The 21,051-nt window shown below is 44.4% G+C and overlaps 1 protein-coding gene across 3 annotated transcripts in view; it reads right to left on the reverse strand.

Moving 5' to 3' along the window:
• Positions 1-21,051, reverse strand: part of SLC26A4 (solute carrier family 26 member 4) — a 49,537-nt gene that overhangs the window by 10,580 nt on the left and 17,906 nt on the right. For all 3 annotated transcript variants that reach the window (XM_041723597.1, XM_041723596.1, XM_041723598.1), the window contains exons 7-17: positions 19,826-19,978; positions 19,003-19,085; positions 15,232-15,379; positions 13,605-13,718; positions 9,588-9,665; positions 9,366-9,461; positions 8,093-8,199; positions 5,996-6,065; positions 4,368-4,460; positions 3,138-3,233; positions 2,285-2,515 (exon numbers count right to left, since the gene is read on the reverse strand). In XM_041723597.1, the coding sequence (XP_041579531.1) occupies positions 2,285-2,515; positions 3,138-3,233; positions 4,368-4,460; positions 5,996-6,065; positions 8,093-8,199; positions 9,366-9,461; positions 9,588-9,665; positions 13,605-13,718; positions 15,232-15,379; positions 19,003-19,085; positions 19,826-19,978 (1,269 nt within the window). The remainder of the gene's footprint in view (positions 1-2,284; positions 2,516-3,137; positions 3,234-4,367; positions 4,461-5,995; positions 6,066-8,092; positions 8,200-9,365; positions 9,462-9,587; positions 9,666-13,604; positions 13,719-15,231; positions 15,380-19,002; positions 19,086-19,825; positions 19,979-21,051) is intronic.

Raw genomic sequence — 21,051 nt, forward strand, 5'->3', positions numbered from 1 at the left:
CACAGAGGAATATTACTCAGCCATAAAAAAGAGAACATCTTGCCATTTGCAACAACACGATGGACCAACAGACACATGAAAAGATGCTCAACATTACTCAAAATGCTAAGTAAAATTAGTCAGCCAGAGAAAAACAAATACCATATCATTTCACTCATGGGAATTTAAGAAATAAAACAAGTGAAAAAGAGACAAAAAACCCCAATGTCTTTTTTTTTTTTTAACCTGAGTCTTACAAAAAACAAAATGATGGTTACCTGAGGGAGGTGGGGAGGGATGGGGGAAATAGGTGAAGAGAATTAAGAGTAGTACCCTTAAAAAAAAAAAAGAGTAGTACCCTTATCATCATGAGCACTGAGTAATGATGTATAGAATTGTTGAATTATATTGTTTATCTGAAATTAATATAACACTATGTTAATTATACTTCAATAAAAATGTAAAAATTAAAAACAAAAAAAAAGACACAAGAACTATGGGCAATAATAAACTAGAACTTGAGGGATGCCTGGGTGGCTCAGTGGTTGAGCATCTGCCTTCAGCCCAGGGCATGATCCCAGGGTCCTGGGATCGAGTCCCATGTCGGGCTCCCTACACGGAGCCTGCTTCTCCCTCTGCCTGTGTCTCTGCCTCTCTCTCTGTGTCTCTCATGAATAAATAAATAAAGTCTTTGAAAAAAATAAACTAGAACTTGACATTTCTAGGGGGAAAAAAAAAATCAAGAACTCTACACAAGTATAATGTTTGGAGGAATCATAATTGCCCTTATGGCATTTGAAAGAACTGTTAGGTGTGGGAAACATTCTGGCATTAAATAAGTTACAACTCTCCCCAAAAGTAATTCATTAAACCCTTGAACCAAATACAATCTACAATGGATCTGAGCCTCAGACTAGAGTGAAATACGCAACAAAGAACAAGATTTATGTTTTCATTTCTGTTGTCAGATGAGTTTCATAATAGCCAGGTTTTCTAAAAGAACTGGGATAGAACCTGCCAGCATATTCTTGAACTCTTTGTCAAGTATCATCACTTTTCTACTTTAACCTGCCTAGTATCCCGGCTCTAAAATCATTGCCTGCCCTTGCAGAGGCAGCCAGGAAGCCCCAAGTAAGCTAAACCCCAGTTAGGACACATTGCCATACCTTTTTAATAGACTTAAATTTTTTTTTTTGAATTTTAATTCCAGTGTAGTTAACATGCAGTGTTATATTAGCTTCAGACGGACAATAGAGTGATTCAGCAGTTCCATGTATTATTACACAGCGCTCATCATAGTAAGTGTACTCAATCCCCTTCACTTATTGGGGTCATTTCCATTTGTTACAGCTAATTGCCAGTGCCTTGAACCTGCTTTTCTCCCTGACCCTCTTAATACGCACCTGAAGCTTCACCTAAATTTGACACTTCTAGTCAAGTTGACACCCTGCTTAGTCTGTTTGGGAGCACTTCATGCAGTTGGTCTAAAAGGTTGCGTAAAGTTTGCCTTCCCCTCTAGACTACTTAGTCGCCTCAGGGCAGGGACTATGGTGGCTTTATCATGTCTCTTGTTTGCCTGACGAGTGCTTGGCATATATTAGGCACTTCACAGTTATTTGCTGAGAGAATTAATGAACTTGAGCCTGCATAACTGGTTTTGATCTCATGAATGTTTCTGTCTGCATGCTTCTCAGCTTTTGCTTTGATTTCCTAGATACCTGACCTGCTAATGCCTGGCTTTTCCAGGCCTACCATGTTCCCCGATGGTCTTTATCCTGTTCCTGTTATGTTACAAATAAAAACATAACACTTGACACAAACCATTGTCCATTTTTCCTTCTTCTAATATTCCATTTTCTATATACTCTTAGAAAAATAAAACCTAATGTTAATATTTGCTAACTCTTCTGAACATTCTCTTTATATATACATAAAACCTATATAACATATGTTATATAGGGAGCTAATAAAGTAAGCTATTTTATATATTTAGGTCTATTTAATCCTCATAACAAACCCTGTGAAGTAGGTACCATCATTACTCCCACATTGCAGATGAAGAAATCGAGGTACAGGCAGATGACGTAACTTGTCCATGGTGACACTGCCAGTAAGTTGTAGAGCCAGGATTCAAAGCCCTGTCTGGCCTCACAGTCCATGCTTTAAAATGTTACACTCTATTGCGAAAGCATTCCTCTAGAAAACGTACAGACCCAACAATCGTCCCTTTGCAAGACCAGGCGACCCATATCACGTGTTTACTGCCAAAGCTCCAAATCTATAATCCAAAGCACCAAAACCATACCATTCGCAGTGATCTCACTCCAACGACATCCAGGAAAGACACAGCTCCGCAATCAAGCACGAGGCTATGGATCGGCACTTTGGGGACATTCATTTTGACTGGAAGCTCGGAGTTCCAATCCACTCGAATCTCTATTTCCTTGGTTGGGACATCAGGGTCTTCTGGATCTTCAGTATCTTCATCAGGTTCAAAGGCATCGTTGGATGAACCAGCATCCCTTATAATGCCATTCTAAACAAAGAAAACACTGCCAACTTGATCGCCAATGACTGAGGGACATCTTTTTAATGATTCATCTCAAATCACTTCAAAGTCCTATACACTGTTCCTTGGCAAGCAAGACATTAAAGGGATGAACTCTTAAGGAATGAGATTTACCTCAGTCCAAACTGTGATGTTCCCTAGGAAGAAAAATGGAAGAGCAGAGGAGCCAGGAAACTCTTGATTTCTGGAAGATTGTGGAACTTGGCCAAGAGATACATAGGCAGGAGAGTCTGAATAAAAGGTAATAGATCTAAAAGTTTATGAACTTAACTGCCTTCGATTGTGAGTAATTTTTTGGCATCAAATTAGCACTTATTTTGTTCCCTTTCGTAAAAATAAGGTTTAGTTCTCAATTGAAAAAAAAAAAATCACACCCTGTGTTTCCAGGGAGTTCTGCTGATTTTTTAATTATCTGCCATTCCCTCTTGCCTACAAGAGCAACTCCACTGTTGTCCAACATACATTGTCATCTGCTTGTACACATCAGGATACCAAAGGGAATAAATCTAATTTTTGACTATTTAACTGCTTTAATTTTCCTCCGAGAAGGGAAAGAATTTAACAGGGAAAAAGAAAGATGTCACCTCACCTTTGTTGCTCTTAACTGTCCTTTTTTGATGAGTTTCTGTATTTTCCTCAGTGCTTTCAGCCTCTTATTATACACTCTAATGGCATCAAATCCAACCTTTGGAAAGAAATACCAAATTACTTACAATGTCCAGTTCCTAATGCTCATTAATGGCAATTGTTATCTGGAAAGTTTATTTCTCAAGTGGTATTATTTCCTGAGACATCCTGTCAAAAAAGAAATTCTAAGGTCTGGGGGAGATCTCCCCTATGAGCCCTACCCCACCCACTCAGAGACTCAGGAAACATAGTCTCATAGGAAAAGCTCAAAGCCAATAAAAAACAAAAACAAAAACAAAACAACACAAACAAAAAACAGCAAAGAAAAAACTCTCTAGCTTTAAGTCTATGTTAACAAATTCCCGGGATCCCTGGGTGGCGCAGCAGTTTAGCGCCTGCCTTTGGCCCAGGGCGAGATCCTGGAGGCCCGGGATCGAGTCCCACGTCGGGCTCCTGGTGCATGGAGCCTGCTTCTCCCTCTGCCTGTGTCTCTGCCTCTCTCTCTCTGTGTGTGTGTGTGGCTATCATAAATAAATAAAAATTAAAAAAAAAAAAAACAAATTCCCTTGACATCACAGAGCCCTTTTGTTAACATAAAATAACATGACCATTCCTATGAACCAGTTTTCTCTGGAACTCACTTAAGAAAACCGATGTAGAGACTTAGCATCAGAGCTGGGGATGGCATTCAAGACCACAATGTCTTGCTTACATGTTCCACTTACACTTTCTACCCTTTACTCCAACTGGGCAAACACCCACTCTGCCCAAAGACATGTATCTACCCTTGACACTCAGTTCACACAGTTCCCAAACACCCAACATAATCGTGCCTCTGCCCAACTGCCACACCTAGCCAGGTCAGTCCAACGCCCAGGGATGGCTCCCTTCTGGGAAGTCTTTGCATTTACTGTCTCTATTATTTATGTGGAACTCAAGTTGGACCTGGAGACATCTCTACTATTTTTGTCTTCCATAGTGATTGCCACCTGGATTTTAACATATATGACATTGTCGGTCTTTTCCTATCCCCAAATAGATTGTAAGTTACTTGGATGTTATAATTCTTAATGCACCATACGAATGGACTGGGGTGTAGGGCCTTAGCTCAGTTTGAGCCGATAAACACCTGTAGAACGAATGAAGTCTCAAAGGAGGTTAGAAACCAAATTTCTAGGGATAAAATACTCACTGTGGACTTGATACATTTTTTAAAACCATCAACGTTGCCATAAAAAATAGGACTAGAAAATCTAAGAATCTTCACTCCTTCAAGTTCTTCAATCTAGCATTAAAAAAAAAAATGTGTGTGAGGTTAAATAATCTTAGGCTTCAAGTATTTTATTAAATTTCTGGCTTTGGGGGGCACCTGGGTGGCTTAGTTGGTGAAGCACCCAACTTTTGGTTTCAGATCTGGCCATGATCACAGGGGTCCTGGGATAGAGTCCCTGTTGAGCTCTGCACTCAGCACAAAGTCTGCTTGTCCCTCTCCCTTCCCCTCTGCACCACCACCCCCAGGACCCCCTCTCACTCTCTCTCTCTCTAATAAATAAAATCTTTTAAAAATAATTTCTGGCTTTTCCACTAGGAGCCATCTCAAGAGCACTCATCTCTCCCTGAATAGGTGCTCCCCCCAGTTAGGAGGCCACAGGTTATTCAAGCTGGAACTTTACAGTCTTTTAGAAGGTCAAGCTAGGAAGGGCCTTCATAAGCAATTAATGCAACCCTCTGATTTCCAGATGGAGAAACTGAGGCTGAGAACAGTGACGTGATTAATGCTTCAAGTTCATACCACTGCCCTCCACTTTGTTTTTTGGCCATAATTCTTTAAAAATAGAAGATAAATTTTAAAAGGTAGCAAACCAAGGGGATTTGCAAGTACTGAGGCCTGTGATGGTATTTGCTTATTCTTACTGTGACACACAATGGCCAGACCGAAAGTGGAACTTACAGAATCCTAGACTTTTCTAGGCTTTAGGAATTACAGCAGTTTCAGTCCAAACCCCTGAGATGAACAAGCAGGTGCTGGGAGGCTGAGCAACATGGGCAGAGTCTCCCCAAGGTGGAGCCTAGAACTCTGAACTCTCAAACTCAGCCCGTGGTTCCCCGAGCCAAAAGATTCTCTACCGTCATGTTTAGCTCTGGGCCGCACTTGGCTCAGCATAACTGAGAAAGATTGTGGAAATAATTTAAGTAGCAGCTAATGGAATTCCACATTCAGGGTCCAACGATTGGTTTTTTTTCTGCATTTTCTTTCTCTGCTTTTTCATCATCATTTCCCCTGGTGACCACTAAGCTACTTTATTTGCAGGGAACAAAAGCCCATCAGTGGGATGTGTCTTGTCTTTGTGTTTTCCATTTCCGGTATTATATATTATTTCTTCTGAGATTAGAGCAAAATGTCAAATAAGCTTCCTTGTTGACAGAGAACTTGGAAGTCTCATGTTAGAAGTTAATGAAGATAACCTTACGGGGATTTCAGATCATTTCATAGAGGATAAGGATTGCATAGCAGAGAATAGAATTGTGAGGCAACTTCTGGAAATAATTAAACCGACTGTTTTTAAAAATTCCTCTTAGGATGGTTTTACATTAAAAGGACATTCGAACTAGCATGGACACAATTCATACAAACCACGGATAGGAGAAGGCACATTGGGTCAAAGTTTTCATGACACAGCCCAGCAGACTTCTAGACCTTCCTGGAGAAGCCTTGCCCGTTGGCTGCCTCGTTCCTGATACGCTGAAGGAGAAACACGCTGCCCCGAAAATCCAAGCTAGCAAGCCCAAGTCCAGCAGTGGTCTCCCAAAGGCACTTACATTTTTGTAATTTGTGGTACTTTTGTAAATGTCTGTGCTGGGAATGCTTCCAAGGCCGTTCCATGAAGGACTGAAAGAAGAAAAGATTAGGTCAGGATTCTTGGAAACAGGCCTACTTTGGAATAAAACATTAGAAGAAATCACAGATTAGGAAAGAGGCCACCGTCCTGGCGTTTTTGGACGCGACTTCAGTACAGATGACATCTCCCTGCAGCTAACTCTGAAGCGAACAGCTGGTGTTCGCGTGGGCCCGGGAGGAGGAGGCCTTTCCTGAGGGCTGAGAGAGCTCACGAGCATCCCACTTCCATGGGCATGACACTTCAGGGGACAGGCAAAGAGCTTTCACACAAATTCTGCCTCAGGGCCACCCTACTTCTGGAAGGTCAGCAGTGCTATCTTCATTTTTACGGGTCAGCGGGCTGGGGTTCAGGTCTGAAGGGCCCCAGAGGAAGGGGCAGGGCAGCCTCTACATTTGACCCAGAGCTCCTCACCGCCTGCACAGCGCCTGGCTCTGGCTCGTGAGGTGTAGCAACTTTCTGAGCAAGTATGACGAGTCCTCGGGGATCAAATGAGTCTCCGTGTATGGAATTGGGAGCCTGGGGAGGGGGCGACCAGGAGGAAGTTCTTCCCACCAACCAGACTACCGACTTCCTGCTCCTGATGCAATCAGATCAATCCCATGAGTCTACAGGTGTGAGCAGGCCCAGGTGCTAAGCACGACCCCTGAAGGAAGAGTATCTCTTTGGGGTACACTCAGCAACGCGCTCCCTGGAGCAGCCACGTAACTACTGGAAATGGAACACTGTGGAGGACACGGCTTTGGCTTGGCTAAAAGCCTAGTCACCAGATCAGCAGCTAAAACGTGCCACTGCCTTATCCTCAGCTTGTTGGGCGAGGCCGAATTTCCACGTAAAGCTCACAGGCTACATCGTCTCCCTCCACAAACCCTCTCTCCAACCACAGCCCCACAAGGCCTAGTAGACACTGAGGCAAGTAGAGCAGGAGAAGCAGCATCTTCCAAGGACGGGTTCGGAGTTCTGTCCCAGCAGCACACTGGGCACGTTGGGAGCTTATGAACTCTCTGGACTCTTGGGCACCCAGGTAAGGGCGCCGAGGGAGTGAACACAAGCTTTTAGGGAGACCCCAGCATGCCAGGGTAGGGAAGAAGTAGGAGCAGAGGAGCTAGCTGCTAAGAATAAGAAGGGTGGGCTTATGCTAAGTAGAAGACTGATGCTTTTCCAGGTTTCTTATTCCTCTGTGGCCCAAGCACAGGCAGAGAAGAGGCCAGAAGCCTGGAAAGGTCACGGACGTTTTGAGGAGAGAGACAGGCTCTGTTCGCCTCTCTATTGGGACAACTTCACAGACCCAGGAGGGCACCTACTAAAAGCCTTTCAACAGTCAAAACAAACCCAACAAAGAAACAGATACTCTCCCTGACGTCAAGCCACGTCATTGCTGCTTTCCCTCTGCATACGACCCAATGACGTCTACTTCATATCATGTAGCTGATTGGGTGCCTGCTTCCTTTTCTGAATGAACTCTGGCTACAACTGATGCTTTCAAAGTCTCCTGTTCTGCATTACTGGCTTCCATAGAAAATGAGCTGTGCTATATTTAGCAGCTACCTGTCCCAGGCCCCGGGCCTGTGCCCTACACACTGCGTCTCATTTGCAGAGGGGACCACAGAGCCACCTCGGTCCTTTGCTGAGTCACAGATCTTTTAGTCTTCCCACCACCGAAAGGAGAGCGCAGCAGGAGAGCACATGATTAAGTGCACAGACCTGGGAGTGAGATGCATCCCGGTTCAAATCCTGACTCTGCCGCTTACTAGCTGTGTGATCGTGGGGAAGGTTCTTAACCTTTCTAAGCTTCAATTTGCTCACCCATAGAATGAGAATAATAAAACCTATTCATGGGATTCTTTTCCGAAGACTAAAATGACAACATGTGCCAAGCACTATTGGCTTAATTTGTAGAAGCCCTCAATATACAGTAACTACTATGAAAGGGGGGTTCCCTATATTTTATCAAAATGGTATAAGAAATCTCAGGGTGTGTGGTTCTGTTTATGGGAAATCTGGCTCTTACATTACTCACAATTGAACTCTCAGGACCACAGTGAGCAATCCAAACATGAGACCAGCTAATAAACCGAGGTCCAGCCCCAGAATGATGGATGCTATGCACGTAAACACCCAGATAACCTAGGACAAAATGGAAATGGGAAGGATTGCATTAATCCATCAGGCACCATCAAATGAGACTACCTATAAAAACAAGAAGATCAATTGTCCATGAACGAATTACAGCTTTTTAAAATATTCTGACTTCATTTAATGTTTAAGTGGGAGTGGAAATTGACCTTTCCGATAAAGACCATTTGTCCCATTTCAATGTGTGTGTGTGTGTTTTAAGATTTATTTATTTATTTATTTATTTATTTATTTATGATAGACAGAGAGAGAGAGAGAGAGAGAGAGAGAGGCAGAGACACAGGAGGAGGGAGAAGCAGGCTCCATGCAGGGAGCCCGATGCAGGACTCGATCCCGGGACCCCAGGATCGTGCCCTGGGCCAAAGGCAGACGCCAAACTGCTGAGCCACCCAGGAATCCCCCATTTCAATGTGTTTTAATTTAATTTTTGAATAGGGAAAATATGGACATAGGTCAAAATGGAATTAATATTGAAAAGGTGGGACATTTGGCTTCCAACCCTCTCCATGTGCACACTTTCACCAGCACTTTTTTTATTTTTTTACAAATATAAGCAAATACGACTGAACAGTATTTTATTTTCCCATATTTTAATGTATCGTACACACTATGCCATTCCGCACTGGTCTCTCTTTCACTTAACAATGTGTCTTGGAGAATTCTCCATGTCAAAAAAATAGAGAGTTTTCACATTCTTTTTGTCTGTCCTGGTGTAAATGAGAGCAGAATTCTAAAGGACTTAGCTTCTGGTTTTTAGAGTTCCTTAGAACTGTTGCAAAGGTCATTTGTACTCAGCAAGGATTTTGTAGTTTGGTTTTGCTTTGTTTTGTATTTTGTTTATTCTCATATACTACAGCGGGGTTTTTTTTATTCTTTGTTTTGTTTTTTTAATTGGTTTGGTTGGTTTGGTTGGCTTGTTTGGTGTTTAACTTGGGTGTATGGGATCCTTCCTAGATGGAAATCCCCGGAGATATGGAGCCTTCACACAACTTGTGGCAGGCTTCACAGCATTGTCTTATCCACACAATTCTAATTTCTGCTCCAGGAATCCCAAAACACAAGTGAGATTGAGGAGATAAGGGGAACATGATGATGTGGCAGGAAGCATATAAGAACCAAATCTTACTTCAGATAAAAATGGGCAGCAAATGACTTACAGCATCGATCTTATTCTGTCTCCACAGACGAGGAATGTCACACACCTGCATAAACATCCCTTTCAGGTTGGCGATGACAACAGCGGCCAAGACTGACTGCCAAGAGAGACAGGGAAGGCCGTGTTATTTAGGGGAATGGCTTTTCATGGGATGATTTTTAAATCTCCTGTTATTTCTCCGGTGGCAGAGCAGTGAAGAGAGATTATGCAATCAGGGTTGTACCTTCTGCAAAGGTTCCAGCAGCTTCCCCAGGGCGACAATGGCGATCATCACAATCCCCGCCGAGATGATGCCAGCAATCTGAAAGACACACGCCTCCCGTGAACAAGGCTCACCCTCCTCCCTCACACCTTCCAGCTTGCTGGATGTGCCCAGGAGGGCCTGTTCATGGGTGCACCTCCCCTCTTCTGCCCAATACTGTTGAGAGAAATGAGGATTATTTCCTAAAGTTCTATACAACTAAAGAAAAAAATGGGAAATATATAGAGGGCATCTATGGCAGAGAAATTAAAGAAAACGTGGAGACCGAGCCTGTTGGGGGAAAGCCGGAGGGACCTGGATTTCCTCTGGATGTACGACAGACCTAGTGCCCCAGTGTCCATTTGGGAGGCCGACTTGTAATCATCTGCTGTGGCAGGAAACCTGGACCTCACCCTTCCCCAACCACAGGTCACCCTATGTTCTTGGGGAAAAAAAATCCTTGCAGCACACATCGGATTCTTCGATTTATGGAAGCAGCAGCCATAACAGCAAGTCTGCAAACACTTTGTACTTAATAGCGTGTGATTCCCACAGAGCTCTCAGACGGAATAAGTGGACCAGTCCCAGTGCAGATTCAAAATGCGACATGAGCGTAACGGCACATGGGACCGCGTCCCCGGACGCAGGCTCAGAGCTTTGCCCCAGTGATGATGGGGCAAGAGCAGAGGTTAAAGGACCTGTAGACACTTTACCTTCGCTGGCCAAAAAGCTCTCCTAAGATCCATAAATAGTTAGGAGAGAGGCCGAGGGGGTGGGGCTATGCTCTGTGTGGTTAGCTGACCAGGGACCTCTCCCCTAGACAGCTGGAAGATGGCCCAGGTAAGACCAGAAGCTCTGAAACAGAGGAGCAAAGGAGACAGGGCGCCAGAAGCAGAGTGACAGGAGGAGCAACGGGGAAGACTGTCCTGGGCACAGGTGCTGCCGGCTGTGAGAGATTGGAGGTGAAAGAGACGGGTAAAGCCAACATAAATGGAAAATCCAGAAACTTCAGGAAACTTTAAAGTCACAGTCTTTCCACCTGGCAAATTGATCATTCACGTTTCAATTATGGTTGGATCAGCCTGAGGCAACATTATAAATCCAACAGACTAAAAACTTGGTACTTCCAGGCTCTTTGTTGCCTGTTAGCGCCGCATCTCCAGGTTACCTGTACCTCAGTGGCTTCCCCTCTCCTATCTGAGCAGAGAAACTTATATCCTCCCTCCCTCTTCCCTTCCTTCCCTCCCTCCCTCCCTCCCTTTCTCCCTTTCTCCCTTCCTTCCTTCCTTCCTTCCTTCCTTCCTTCCTTCCTTCCTTCCTCCTTCCTCCCTTCCTCCCTCCCTTCCTCCCTCCCTTCCTTCCTTCCTTCCTTCCTCCCTCCCTCCCTTCCTTCCTCCCTTCCTCCCTCCCTCCCTCCCTTCCTCCCTCCCTCCCTTCCTTCCTCCCTTCCTTTCTTCCTCCCTTCCCTTCCTTCCTCCCTTCCCTTCCTCCCTTTCCTTCCTTCCTTCCTTCCTTCCTTCCTTCTTTCCTTCCTCACAATTGCTTAACAACACTGGTTGCCTATCATGAGCCACTTGCATCTCACTGTGGAGGTAGGGCTCTGTGGATGCTGAAAGAAATGGAGATCTGGGGACAGAGACCATAGCCAGCTGTCTGGCTCATGCCAGGAGAGTAGCCACGTCCTTGCCAAGTATGTGTATCAATAAGCTGCCAGTTAGGGGGGCCAAGATGAACTTTGGTCACTTTTAAAAATCTGTGAGGGATGCATTACTTGTACTTACTTTATAAGGCTGGTTTGTGGGAATTGCTGTAGTTTCTATATGGGAGCACATTCAATCACTAGATAATGATTCTGTTACAAGCGAGAGGGTAATCAGAGCTGAGAGTAGCTTGTGAGTCAGTAGGAGTCAGATGGGGATGAGAGAAAGAGCAGGTTGTAATGTTAAGCCTGTGCTGCAGGCAGTTAACAGAGCCCTAACCCTCATCACTCCATTCATTCGTTCAGGAAATATTTGCTGGGTGTCTCTTACGTGTCGGGTACAGCACATGTATCACTGCTATTACGACGCTCCTCCCGTCAGGAGGGGTGCCTGACTGGAACAGTCAGCATTTACAAGCATGTGCCAGGGCTTTACGGACATTTTTATTCAGTCCTCACAACATCCCTATGAGGTGGATACAATTACTATTCCCATTTTATAGATGCTGAGCCTGAGGCCCAACATAAGAGGAAACATGAGAAGCCACACAACAAGGGAAGACCTGCCAGTGTATGTGGTCATGATGAGTCCCTGGATCTCAGTCCGGGCACTTAGACTTTTAACCCCAGAACTTAGTATACATTTCAGTAATTAAATATCAAGCCACTTCTGTGCTTGCTTCATTCTTCACTCCTGAAATCCTGGCATCCTTCATTCCTAAATATAATACATGCCAGTGTGCGGCGGCGGGTGTCAGCTTACCAGAATGCCATTATCCCCTCGCCCTCTGCCAAGGAATCACTTTACACGGACATTCTTCCTGGGACGGCTGGCCTGTGCCTCCCCGGAGCCTGGAGGCAACAGCAGGAGAGTGGACATCACCAGCTGGGGACCCGCCTGCGCCCGCCGACAGCCACATGCCTTCGAGCGACTCCGATGAAAACCACAGAAACGCTGCCAGCTGCCGCCCGAAGGCGAGTGCAGCTCTGGAAGTCACCTGTGACCTCTTCCCCTGCACCACAGGCCCCTGGCTCTGCCTCCTGGTATGGGCCCTAGTGTCTTACCTGCTCCCTCAGAGCTGGAAAGGTCTGCCCCCGCCCCCATCAAAAAAGGAAGTTCCATTTTAAAAAGAAAGATTCTGTAAATTGAAATTTGTTCAATAGGAACCAAGAAATTGGAAGAGGCCCCTTCTTCCAATCCCCCCAACCCCCCACATACACGCACAGAGAGCCATTATAAATGGGAAAGGAGCATCACCCTTTCCAGGGTGTCCTAGCACCCTGGGGACAATTCGGGCCCCCGGGGGCAAGCCACTGCAGGGAGTCACTGGTTTTCTCCATTAGTCTCTTTTACTTATGTGTGTCTCTGCCTTAATAAAACCCTATCTGAAGACTGGGTGTGAGGGATGGTGCTTCCTCCGGAATCGGTGTCCACCTTTATAGCCTCAGTGCACTTTTTACTCTGAAACAATAGCTCTGTGCAGAGGGAAAACGGCCCCCTGCCCCAGGCAGGGCAGGAGCCCGGTTCCGGAGCCTGCCCCCGGCCCCATCCACTGGCTCCGGCCCACCTGAGCCCTCGCCCTGCTGGAAAGGACGGCCTCTGACAACTGCTCCCACGCTTTTTGGCCAATCGACGGTGGGCTCTTTGGAGATGAACAGGGATGCTGGACTTGGGGTCCCTCTGTGAAGTCTACAACTTGAAGCCACATTTAAAAGGCAAGATTAAACCCACATTCAGAGCTTGAGGAATAAAAATCGTCCTCAAGAGGAAATGCCTAACTGCTATGGCCAAAATATTCTTGGCTGGCAAGCTTGTTCTGTGGGACGAAGGCGTCTGGAGGAAGTTCCTGATCCTAGTGGAGGAAACGTAGACAGACAGTTGGTATTTTCCTGAAAATACAAAGCCTCACTCCAGCCTCGAAGTGCTGGAAACTAGGCTGGCAACTAGGGAAACTAGGCCTTCTCTATCCCCAGATCACAAACTGATAAAAATCAGCATTCTACACCACTGATTCCTTATCAGTTGTTATCAGCCCTGGAAAGGCAGGTGGAGCGGAGCTACCTGCCAGCTGCGCACAAACATACAGATTCCTTGGAGAATCTGTGCATTAGGAAACCACCAGCGTTGCTTAGGAGGTTTTTGGTGGGGAGAGGGATGGAGGAGTTGGCTGAGCCCTGGGGAGGGTCGGCCCAGGAAGCACAAGCCTAGGGTCAAAGGCTAACTGCCTTGCTGGGTGCTTGTGGAAGACTTCCTGAGGGCCACCCCCGGCTCATCCTGCAGTCAAGCTGCTGTTCCGTACCTGAGTCTTCCCCCCAGTACTCTCCTGGACGGCAGTGCGGGACAGGGCAGTGGTGGCCACGAAACACGAGAAGAATCCGGAGAAGATGTTGCTGATCCCAAAGGCAATGAACTCCTAAGGCAAAGACCGGGTGACACAGGGATGCTACGAATCCTGGCAGGTCCCTCTCCCGGGATTCAAGGAAGAGTAAGAAAGCAGACTCCCAAGCCCACCCTAACCTGTCTGGTGGCCCCAGTTTAATCCTGTACCATTAAAGGTTCTTGGGGGTCTTGAGAGGCCCCAGGGCCTGCGGTTCCTCGGGGTCTAAGAGAGGCCTCGCTGTCACCAGCTGTCTCTAAGCTCGGTAAGGAATAGTGACCCAGGCCTGTCGGGCTGACACGCTTCCTGGGGAGGGCTCTGCTCACATAAAGCGCCTCTCCTGCGGCCGCACGTTTGCTCGAGGAATGTTCTGACTCGGACCCCTCACATTCGGCTTGACCCCTAAGCATTTGGCTGCCCTAAGGGCTGTTCAAAACCAAACCACACTGGCCGATTTGTGAGCAATTGAAAATCGGCTCATCTGCCAATGCCCCATATGTCCACAAAGACGGGCCTGAGCGCGTTAGGGACCTCAATTCAAAGTGGTCACAACCATCGTCGATGGTGTTTGGTGCGTCATCTCGCCCTATGACAGCCACCACTGCAGAAAATCAATCAGGGGACCCTGGCCTGCATGGAAAATGCTTTTTTCTTTTCTTTTTTTTTTTTTTTAATTGGAGTTCGATTTGCCAACATATAGCATAGCACCCGGTGCTCATCCCGCCAAGCGCCCCCCTCATCTTATGCTGATCTACTACGTGAGCTTCGAATGTTATTTATGACCCGACTGAATTAACTCTTAAAATTTGGGTTACTTCAACTTCTTTCTTTTTTTAAAAAAAATATTTTATTTGTTTATTCATGAGAGACACACAGAGAGAGAGAGAGGCAGAGACCCAGGCAGAGGGAGAAGCAGGCTCCATGCAGGGAGCCCAACATGGGACTCAATCCCGGGTCTCCAGGATCACACCCTGGACCAAAGGTGGCACTAAACCGCTGAGCCACTGGGGCTGCCTTTTTTTTTTTTTTAAAGACTTCAACTTAGGGACGCCTGGGTGGCTCAGTGGGCATCTGCCTTCGGCTCAGGTCATGATCCTGGGATCCAGGATCGAATCCCACATCAGGCTCCCTGTGAGGAGCCTGCTTCTGCCTCTCTCTCAGTCTGTGTTTCTCATGAATAAATAAATAAATCTTTAAAAAAAAAAAAAAGACTTCAACTTATTTCTTAAAAGGGAAAGAGATGCAGCCTGAATATTTCCGAATAATTTCACTGAGGGGGGCACTTGACGGGATGAGCACTGGGTGTTATGCTATATGTTGGTAAATCGAACTCCAACACAAAAATACAAAAATAAATAAATAAATAAAGTTTATAAAGTCTTTAAAAATAGTAATAATTTCAAATGAGTGTGCATAAGAGGGAAACCAGCTCGATAAGGGCCAGTGGAAGACACCGATCCCTTCTTCAGCAGACAACAAAATCTACCCTGTGGGCTCCGTTTTCTTCTTCGCAGCCCTACAAAAGCGGTCCAGCACATGGTGAGCATACCTGGTTCCCATCGATGGCGTAATCATACTTGATGGCATAAACTTTTCCGACAGACACTGCAATAGCATAAGCCACCACGGCGATGGAAAACGAGGCAGCCAGCATCTCAGAAAACAGGCTCACAGGTGGAAGTACAGGAGGCAAAAACCTAGTGAGTTTTTAAATGAAAAACACGCAGTGAAGATTTGACCACAATTCTGTTCCTACCTCACCACAGGCTATATCCACCCGACCCCAGGCCAGACATGAAAGTGCTTGGCCACAAGGGGAGAAAGCACACTGAGACAAGTAAGTGGTAGCATCGTTTTTACAATCTTTAACTAGAAGTTGGTGCTAGCTCGCCAGCTGACTTTCTGACCCCTGTCCAGAGCCTACGAACGCTCCCTTATCTCCACCTCTGACATGAATAAACCTGTCCTAATGGATTCTCTAATATCATGCCATTTCACACGTTAGTGTCTCTTCCTGCACAATTTTATCTTAAAGGCCTTTGAGTTTAAAAGATAGTCTGGCCATTAAATGAGGTTTGCCTTGCATGAAGAAATGTCGGGTTGATTAAAGAAACAAACAATAATAAGATTTTAAAAGAGCTAAATAGAAAAATCCATGTCTAAGAGCCCTGATATTTAAAATCTTGAATGTAGAAAAGATTAAATTTACGTAATTATCAGAACGCTCCAGAATCACAATGACTAAGACCTCCCAGTGACTGTGGGGTAGAAACTACTGTTTGACATATCAGAACTATTCTATAAACCATGTAAAGAGATAAACCTAGGGGTGTCTGGCTGGCTCAGTCGGGAGAGCATGTGATGCCTGATCTCAAGGTTGTGAGTTCAAGCCCCATGTTGGAGGTAAAAGCCGGAAAGGAAAAGAGGGAAAGGGAAAGGGAAAGGGAAAGGGAAAGGGAAAAGAAAGGAAAGGAAAGGAAAAGGGGAAGGAAAGGAAAGGTAAAAGGGAAGGAAAGGAAAGGAAAAAGGGAAGGAAAGGGAAAGTTTATACTCATGCCGTCATCCCCAAATATGAAAACTGGGCGAATGACTGTCATGTACCTCTATCTTGATGACTATCCACCGGGTGTATATCCAGAGGTCCCTAGCCAAAAAATGTCCCAAACAAATTAAAAAAAAAAAAAACCCACCAAATAATCTCCCTCACTTACCTCACTTATGTCTGAATTTCCTTTAATAGGAAACTACACTTTCCCCTTCTAATTAGAGGGAGGTACTAAAGCAGAAATAAGAGCTTACAGAAAACCATAGAAATTTAGAGAGAGCTAATAACCTGATATTATCCAAATTAATATGCTGTCCTGATAGCCTGGAAATGGTTGAATCTACCTCTCTCCTTTTGCTGAGGTCCAGACAAGTGAAGTGATGTGCTCGACGTCAGTTAGTAGAGCCCAGGGAGGACTGTTGATTTCCTACGTAACAAGATCTGTCCGGTTCTCTACCCCTGGATCCTTCTTCTCCCAAACAGGTGAGGTTACTTCCCAAACTCCTTTTCATCTACGTCACATCCTGACCCACACGTAGGCTCAGGAGTGGATCTTCTATGTAGACGGACAGGATGTTAGAAACCCTGATCGGGCCCTTGAGTGACTCTGGATCACACCTCCACTTTCTGGACATGAGCTTGGACCTCACTCTTAAAACCAGGCTTGTGACTCTTTCCTGAGACCCGATCAGCGCTACTTCAGGTAATTTGGTCTGTCCGGAGGACTTGCCAGTCCTGCAGAGTTCACCTTTGATTGTGACCTGATGCCCACTGCCTGCCTGTCCGCCTACTTCTCCAATTCCAGATCCTTTTACCAGGTCCTTGATTCCCCAAGGTCACAGTATAAAGTACAGAGACTTGAAATCCAATGACCCGGAAGCTGGCTCCATCGCTCTGTAAGTAACTGATTTGGGGCATGTTGTTTGAACTTATTTGAAGTCCCAGTTTCTTCAGCTGTCAAATGGAGACCATATACTCTTCTCTAGGGTGTTGGAAGGAGTAAAGGAAGTATGGTAGGTGTAAGTAATTAGTACCTACACACATAGTAGGTACTCAGGAAATGTAGGGAGCCCCTACATCTGCCACACACCTGCGTCTGTTTGTACTACCTTGCTGGATCTTAGCAGTGCCAATTTTTTTACCCCAAGCCACTCACTTGGGGCCCTGGCTGGACATCTTCTAATGACCTTTGAGTAGTCCCCTATCTCCTGCGCCCCCTTCAGTGGCCCTGTGTGCTACAGCCAGCCCCCCCATGTCTGGCCTGATCATGAGATAATACCACGAAGGGGAGTGACTAGGAAGGACACTTTTTTTTTTAAAAGATAAGGGTAGGGAATGGTGGGTCCCAGTAGGGCCAGAGGACCCCTAACCGAGAGTCAGGCATGATAAACATGATGCCAAGGGCATATCTTGACTTCAGGTTGGCCCCAAATGTTTGGCAAATGCACCAGCACCTGACTATAAGGGCAAAGTGGCCCTCGGAAGGCAGCTGGGAGAAAACCTCTGTGATTTTGCTGGCCTCCCCGCTCCTGTTCCCCCTGTGCCATACTTTCAAGTACAAGTACAAAGCACAAGTCACTTCAAAAGCAACGGTCACGAACATGATGACAAGACCCCTGGCACAGTGTGCTCAGAGAAGAGGCAGGAGAAAGAATGGAGACTACAACTTAGATGAGAAAGCAGTCCATCTTGTTGGTTTATGTTAAAAGAAAGAGAGAGAGAGAGAGAGAGAGAGAGAGACTAAGCGATCCTAACATACAGACTCTCAGTGGGGGAAAAGGAGCTGCCAACAGCGACCTTACTTTACCCCTCATCGGACGATTGAAGCCAGGAGGAGATAAAGAGGTGGCCTGCACCATCTTTCTCTTTGTACCCCTTCCTGTCATGGAACTCACCTCAACACTCTACTTTCCCTTCTCTTTTCTGGTCTCTCCCCCACCTTTCTTTTAGAAGGTTGTTGATGTCATGACACTGGTTTCCGAGATCAGACAAAAATGGCTTACTTGTAACAGCAGAGGCTTGGCTATTCTTCCCTCAGTGCATATTTCTGGGGACTCCTATGGGACAGGTGCCATGCTACGAAGATGGCGTCAAACAAGACAACAGGCCTCAAGCCCTCCTGGAGGAGCTCACAGGCATTTCAGAACAAGCCCAAATTAAGAATTTGCCAGTTATCATTACCCTAGTTCTATAGGAGACCCTCCGCCCCCTGCCCTCAGTCATCGATCTAGGTGGTGACAGAAGGGGACAAAGGAACTCAACTCTTTACTCTTCTAATTCCCCGAACTACCAAACATCTATAAAACCTCCCTTGAAGATAATGCATTTTATTCATAGGAACAAATGACATAATTATTATTTAAGATGGACAAACTAATGGGTGGAGAACTTAGGTCAGATGTCCCTTATTCCTTAAGGAGATTGTCCTCATTCTGATAAATGCTACAAACCGTGATTCTATTTGTATCATATTGTAATTACACACATGAGTTTAAGTCAGGAGTCTGGTGGTAACTGTACATGTCCTGCCACATTTTCAGAAAATGAAAAAACAGAGCCTGTGGGAGCTGCTTTTCAACAAATGGCTTGAACTTTATCTACATGTGCATACCATCTATCTGATCCTTTGCACAAATGGGTGTTTCTTGAAGATCTCACACAGAGAAGACTATTGAAGGAGCACCAATGAAATGCAGCTTATAATAAAAGGTTTCCTTTAAATAGAAAGTACTGATTTAATATATTAGTCTTGCCTAAGAGGAACTCCACACTCACCCCCTCGGGATGGATTTAACAATGCCAGCATTGTAGTTTTTTTCCAGGTTGGCTGCATATGAAATGGCAGTAGCAATTATTGTCTGAAATAAAACAAAAGAGGTTAAAAAAAAACTCCATGTTTTAATAACTCCTTTTTTTTTCTTGTCTCCTCATTGGGCAGTCTGCCCTGTAGGTCTCTTCTTTTTTTTTTTTTTTTAATCCAAGGATAATTAACATTTAGTATATTAGTTTCAGGTGTAGAGTGTAATGATTCAACTTTTCTAGACACTACTCAGTGCTCATCAAGATAAGAGGACTCTTAAAAAGAAAAAAAAGATAAGAGGACCCTTAATCCTCTTCATGTTTCCCCATCCGCCACCCATTTCTCCTCTAGCAACCACTAGTTTGTTCTCTGTATTTAAGAATCTAGGGGTGGGGAGTGTTTGTCTTTTTCTCTTTGTTCATTTGTTTTGTTTCTTAAATGCCATATGTGAGTGAATCACTTCATATCTTTCTCTGACTTATTCCACTAAGCATGTTACTCTCTAGCTGCATCCATGTTACTGCAAATGGCAAGATTTCATTCTTTTTTATGGCTGAGTAATATTCTCTATATATAGTACAACTTCTTGGGCCACCTGGGTGGCTCAGTGGTTGAGCATCTGCCTTCAGGTCAGGTCCTGGGATGGAGTCCCACATCAGGCTCCCTCTGCCGTGTCTCTTCCTCTCTCTCTCTGCGTCTCTCATGAATGAATGAATTAATTAATTAATTAGTCTTTATTATAACTTCTTTCTTGTCGAACTAATGAATGCAAATTTTCTAATTACATGTTCTACTTACCACAATTACTTCTATAGGAATAGGGACTGGAATTTTGTGCTTAAATCGATCATTCACTTCCTTAACTGCCATACAGATGATAATGGTGAGTAATCCAGCAATGAAATCAGCAAGATTGGTGTTGCCAACATTTTGAAAAATCTCAATCAGAGTCTGTAAAAAGAAAATAATTGTATATTCTTCTCTTGTGAAAAATCATATCATCATGAAACAGCATTTAAAAATCTAATGACAATAGCAATTCTTGTGTTAGCTAAAACAGAGACCATTAAAAATATGCAGTTTTTGCAAGTTATGATATATTATATATACCAAGTTATTAACGATGGTTAATTGGAGTGGTAAAACCATGGGTGATTTCTACTTTTTTATTTTTATCTGCATTTTTTACAATAAAAATGAGATGTTTGAAAAGAAAAAATATTGCATGTTGAATTTTACTTGGAGAAAAGCTTTATATCTTAAAGTGGTTTTACAGGGGCTATTAAGGGAGCTAATTTCATAGTGTTGATGTGGTATTATTGGGACTAAAAACCAATAAACCAAAAAGTCCCAATCAGCCATTATTTTAGGTAAAACTCTTCCCCAACCTGAATGATATAGGTGGTCATAAAAATACCTAAAGACTTCATATGTAGATCCATAGGGATCAATCCAGTCTTCATGCTAAAGCAAAGCTACTGAGTTGATATATAGCTCAATTCCTAAATTTTAGGAAATTAATTTGGCACTTAGTTCAAACTTAACTGAGACGACTTAAATAAAAACAATTCTTTCTAAGTGGACAGACAAGCCAACTCAAGAATTAATTCGTCCTGTTTTGTAAATAGGAGGTTTCTGGGAATCAAGGCAGATTAGCAACAGAGAAACAGAGAATCCCAGGGAAGAACACTAATACCTTTGTTCCAGCAGCTTCAGTCCTGTGGAAGGCAGGATTTAAGAAGGCATTCTTTAATTCTTTGAGACAATCTCTTGGTGAATGTTTTTTTTTTTTAATGAGTTGTTTTATAGATATATTTTTATATGAAAATAAAGGATAGAGCATCTTATATCCCTTATAACATATATCTTACTTAATTTCACAGACAAGCTGTATTTAAAGTAATTTTAATGACAACCCAATAATAGCTATGTATAAAGAACATTAAGTGATCTAGCAGTCATTTTGCCAACAACTCCAATTCTCTAGAAAACATTCAAGGGTAGAGGAATGAAGGGAGAAGTTT

This window comes from Vulpes lagopus, chromosome 11 (genome assembly GCF_018345385.1).
Source record: "Vulpes lagopus strain Blue_001 chromosome 11, ASM1834538v1, whole genome shotgun sequence".
Lineage (NCBI taxonomy): Eukaryota > Metazoa > Chordata > Mammalia > Carnivora > Canidae > Vulpes > Vulpes lagopus.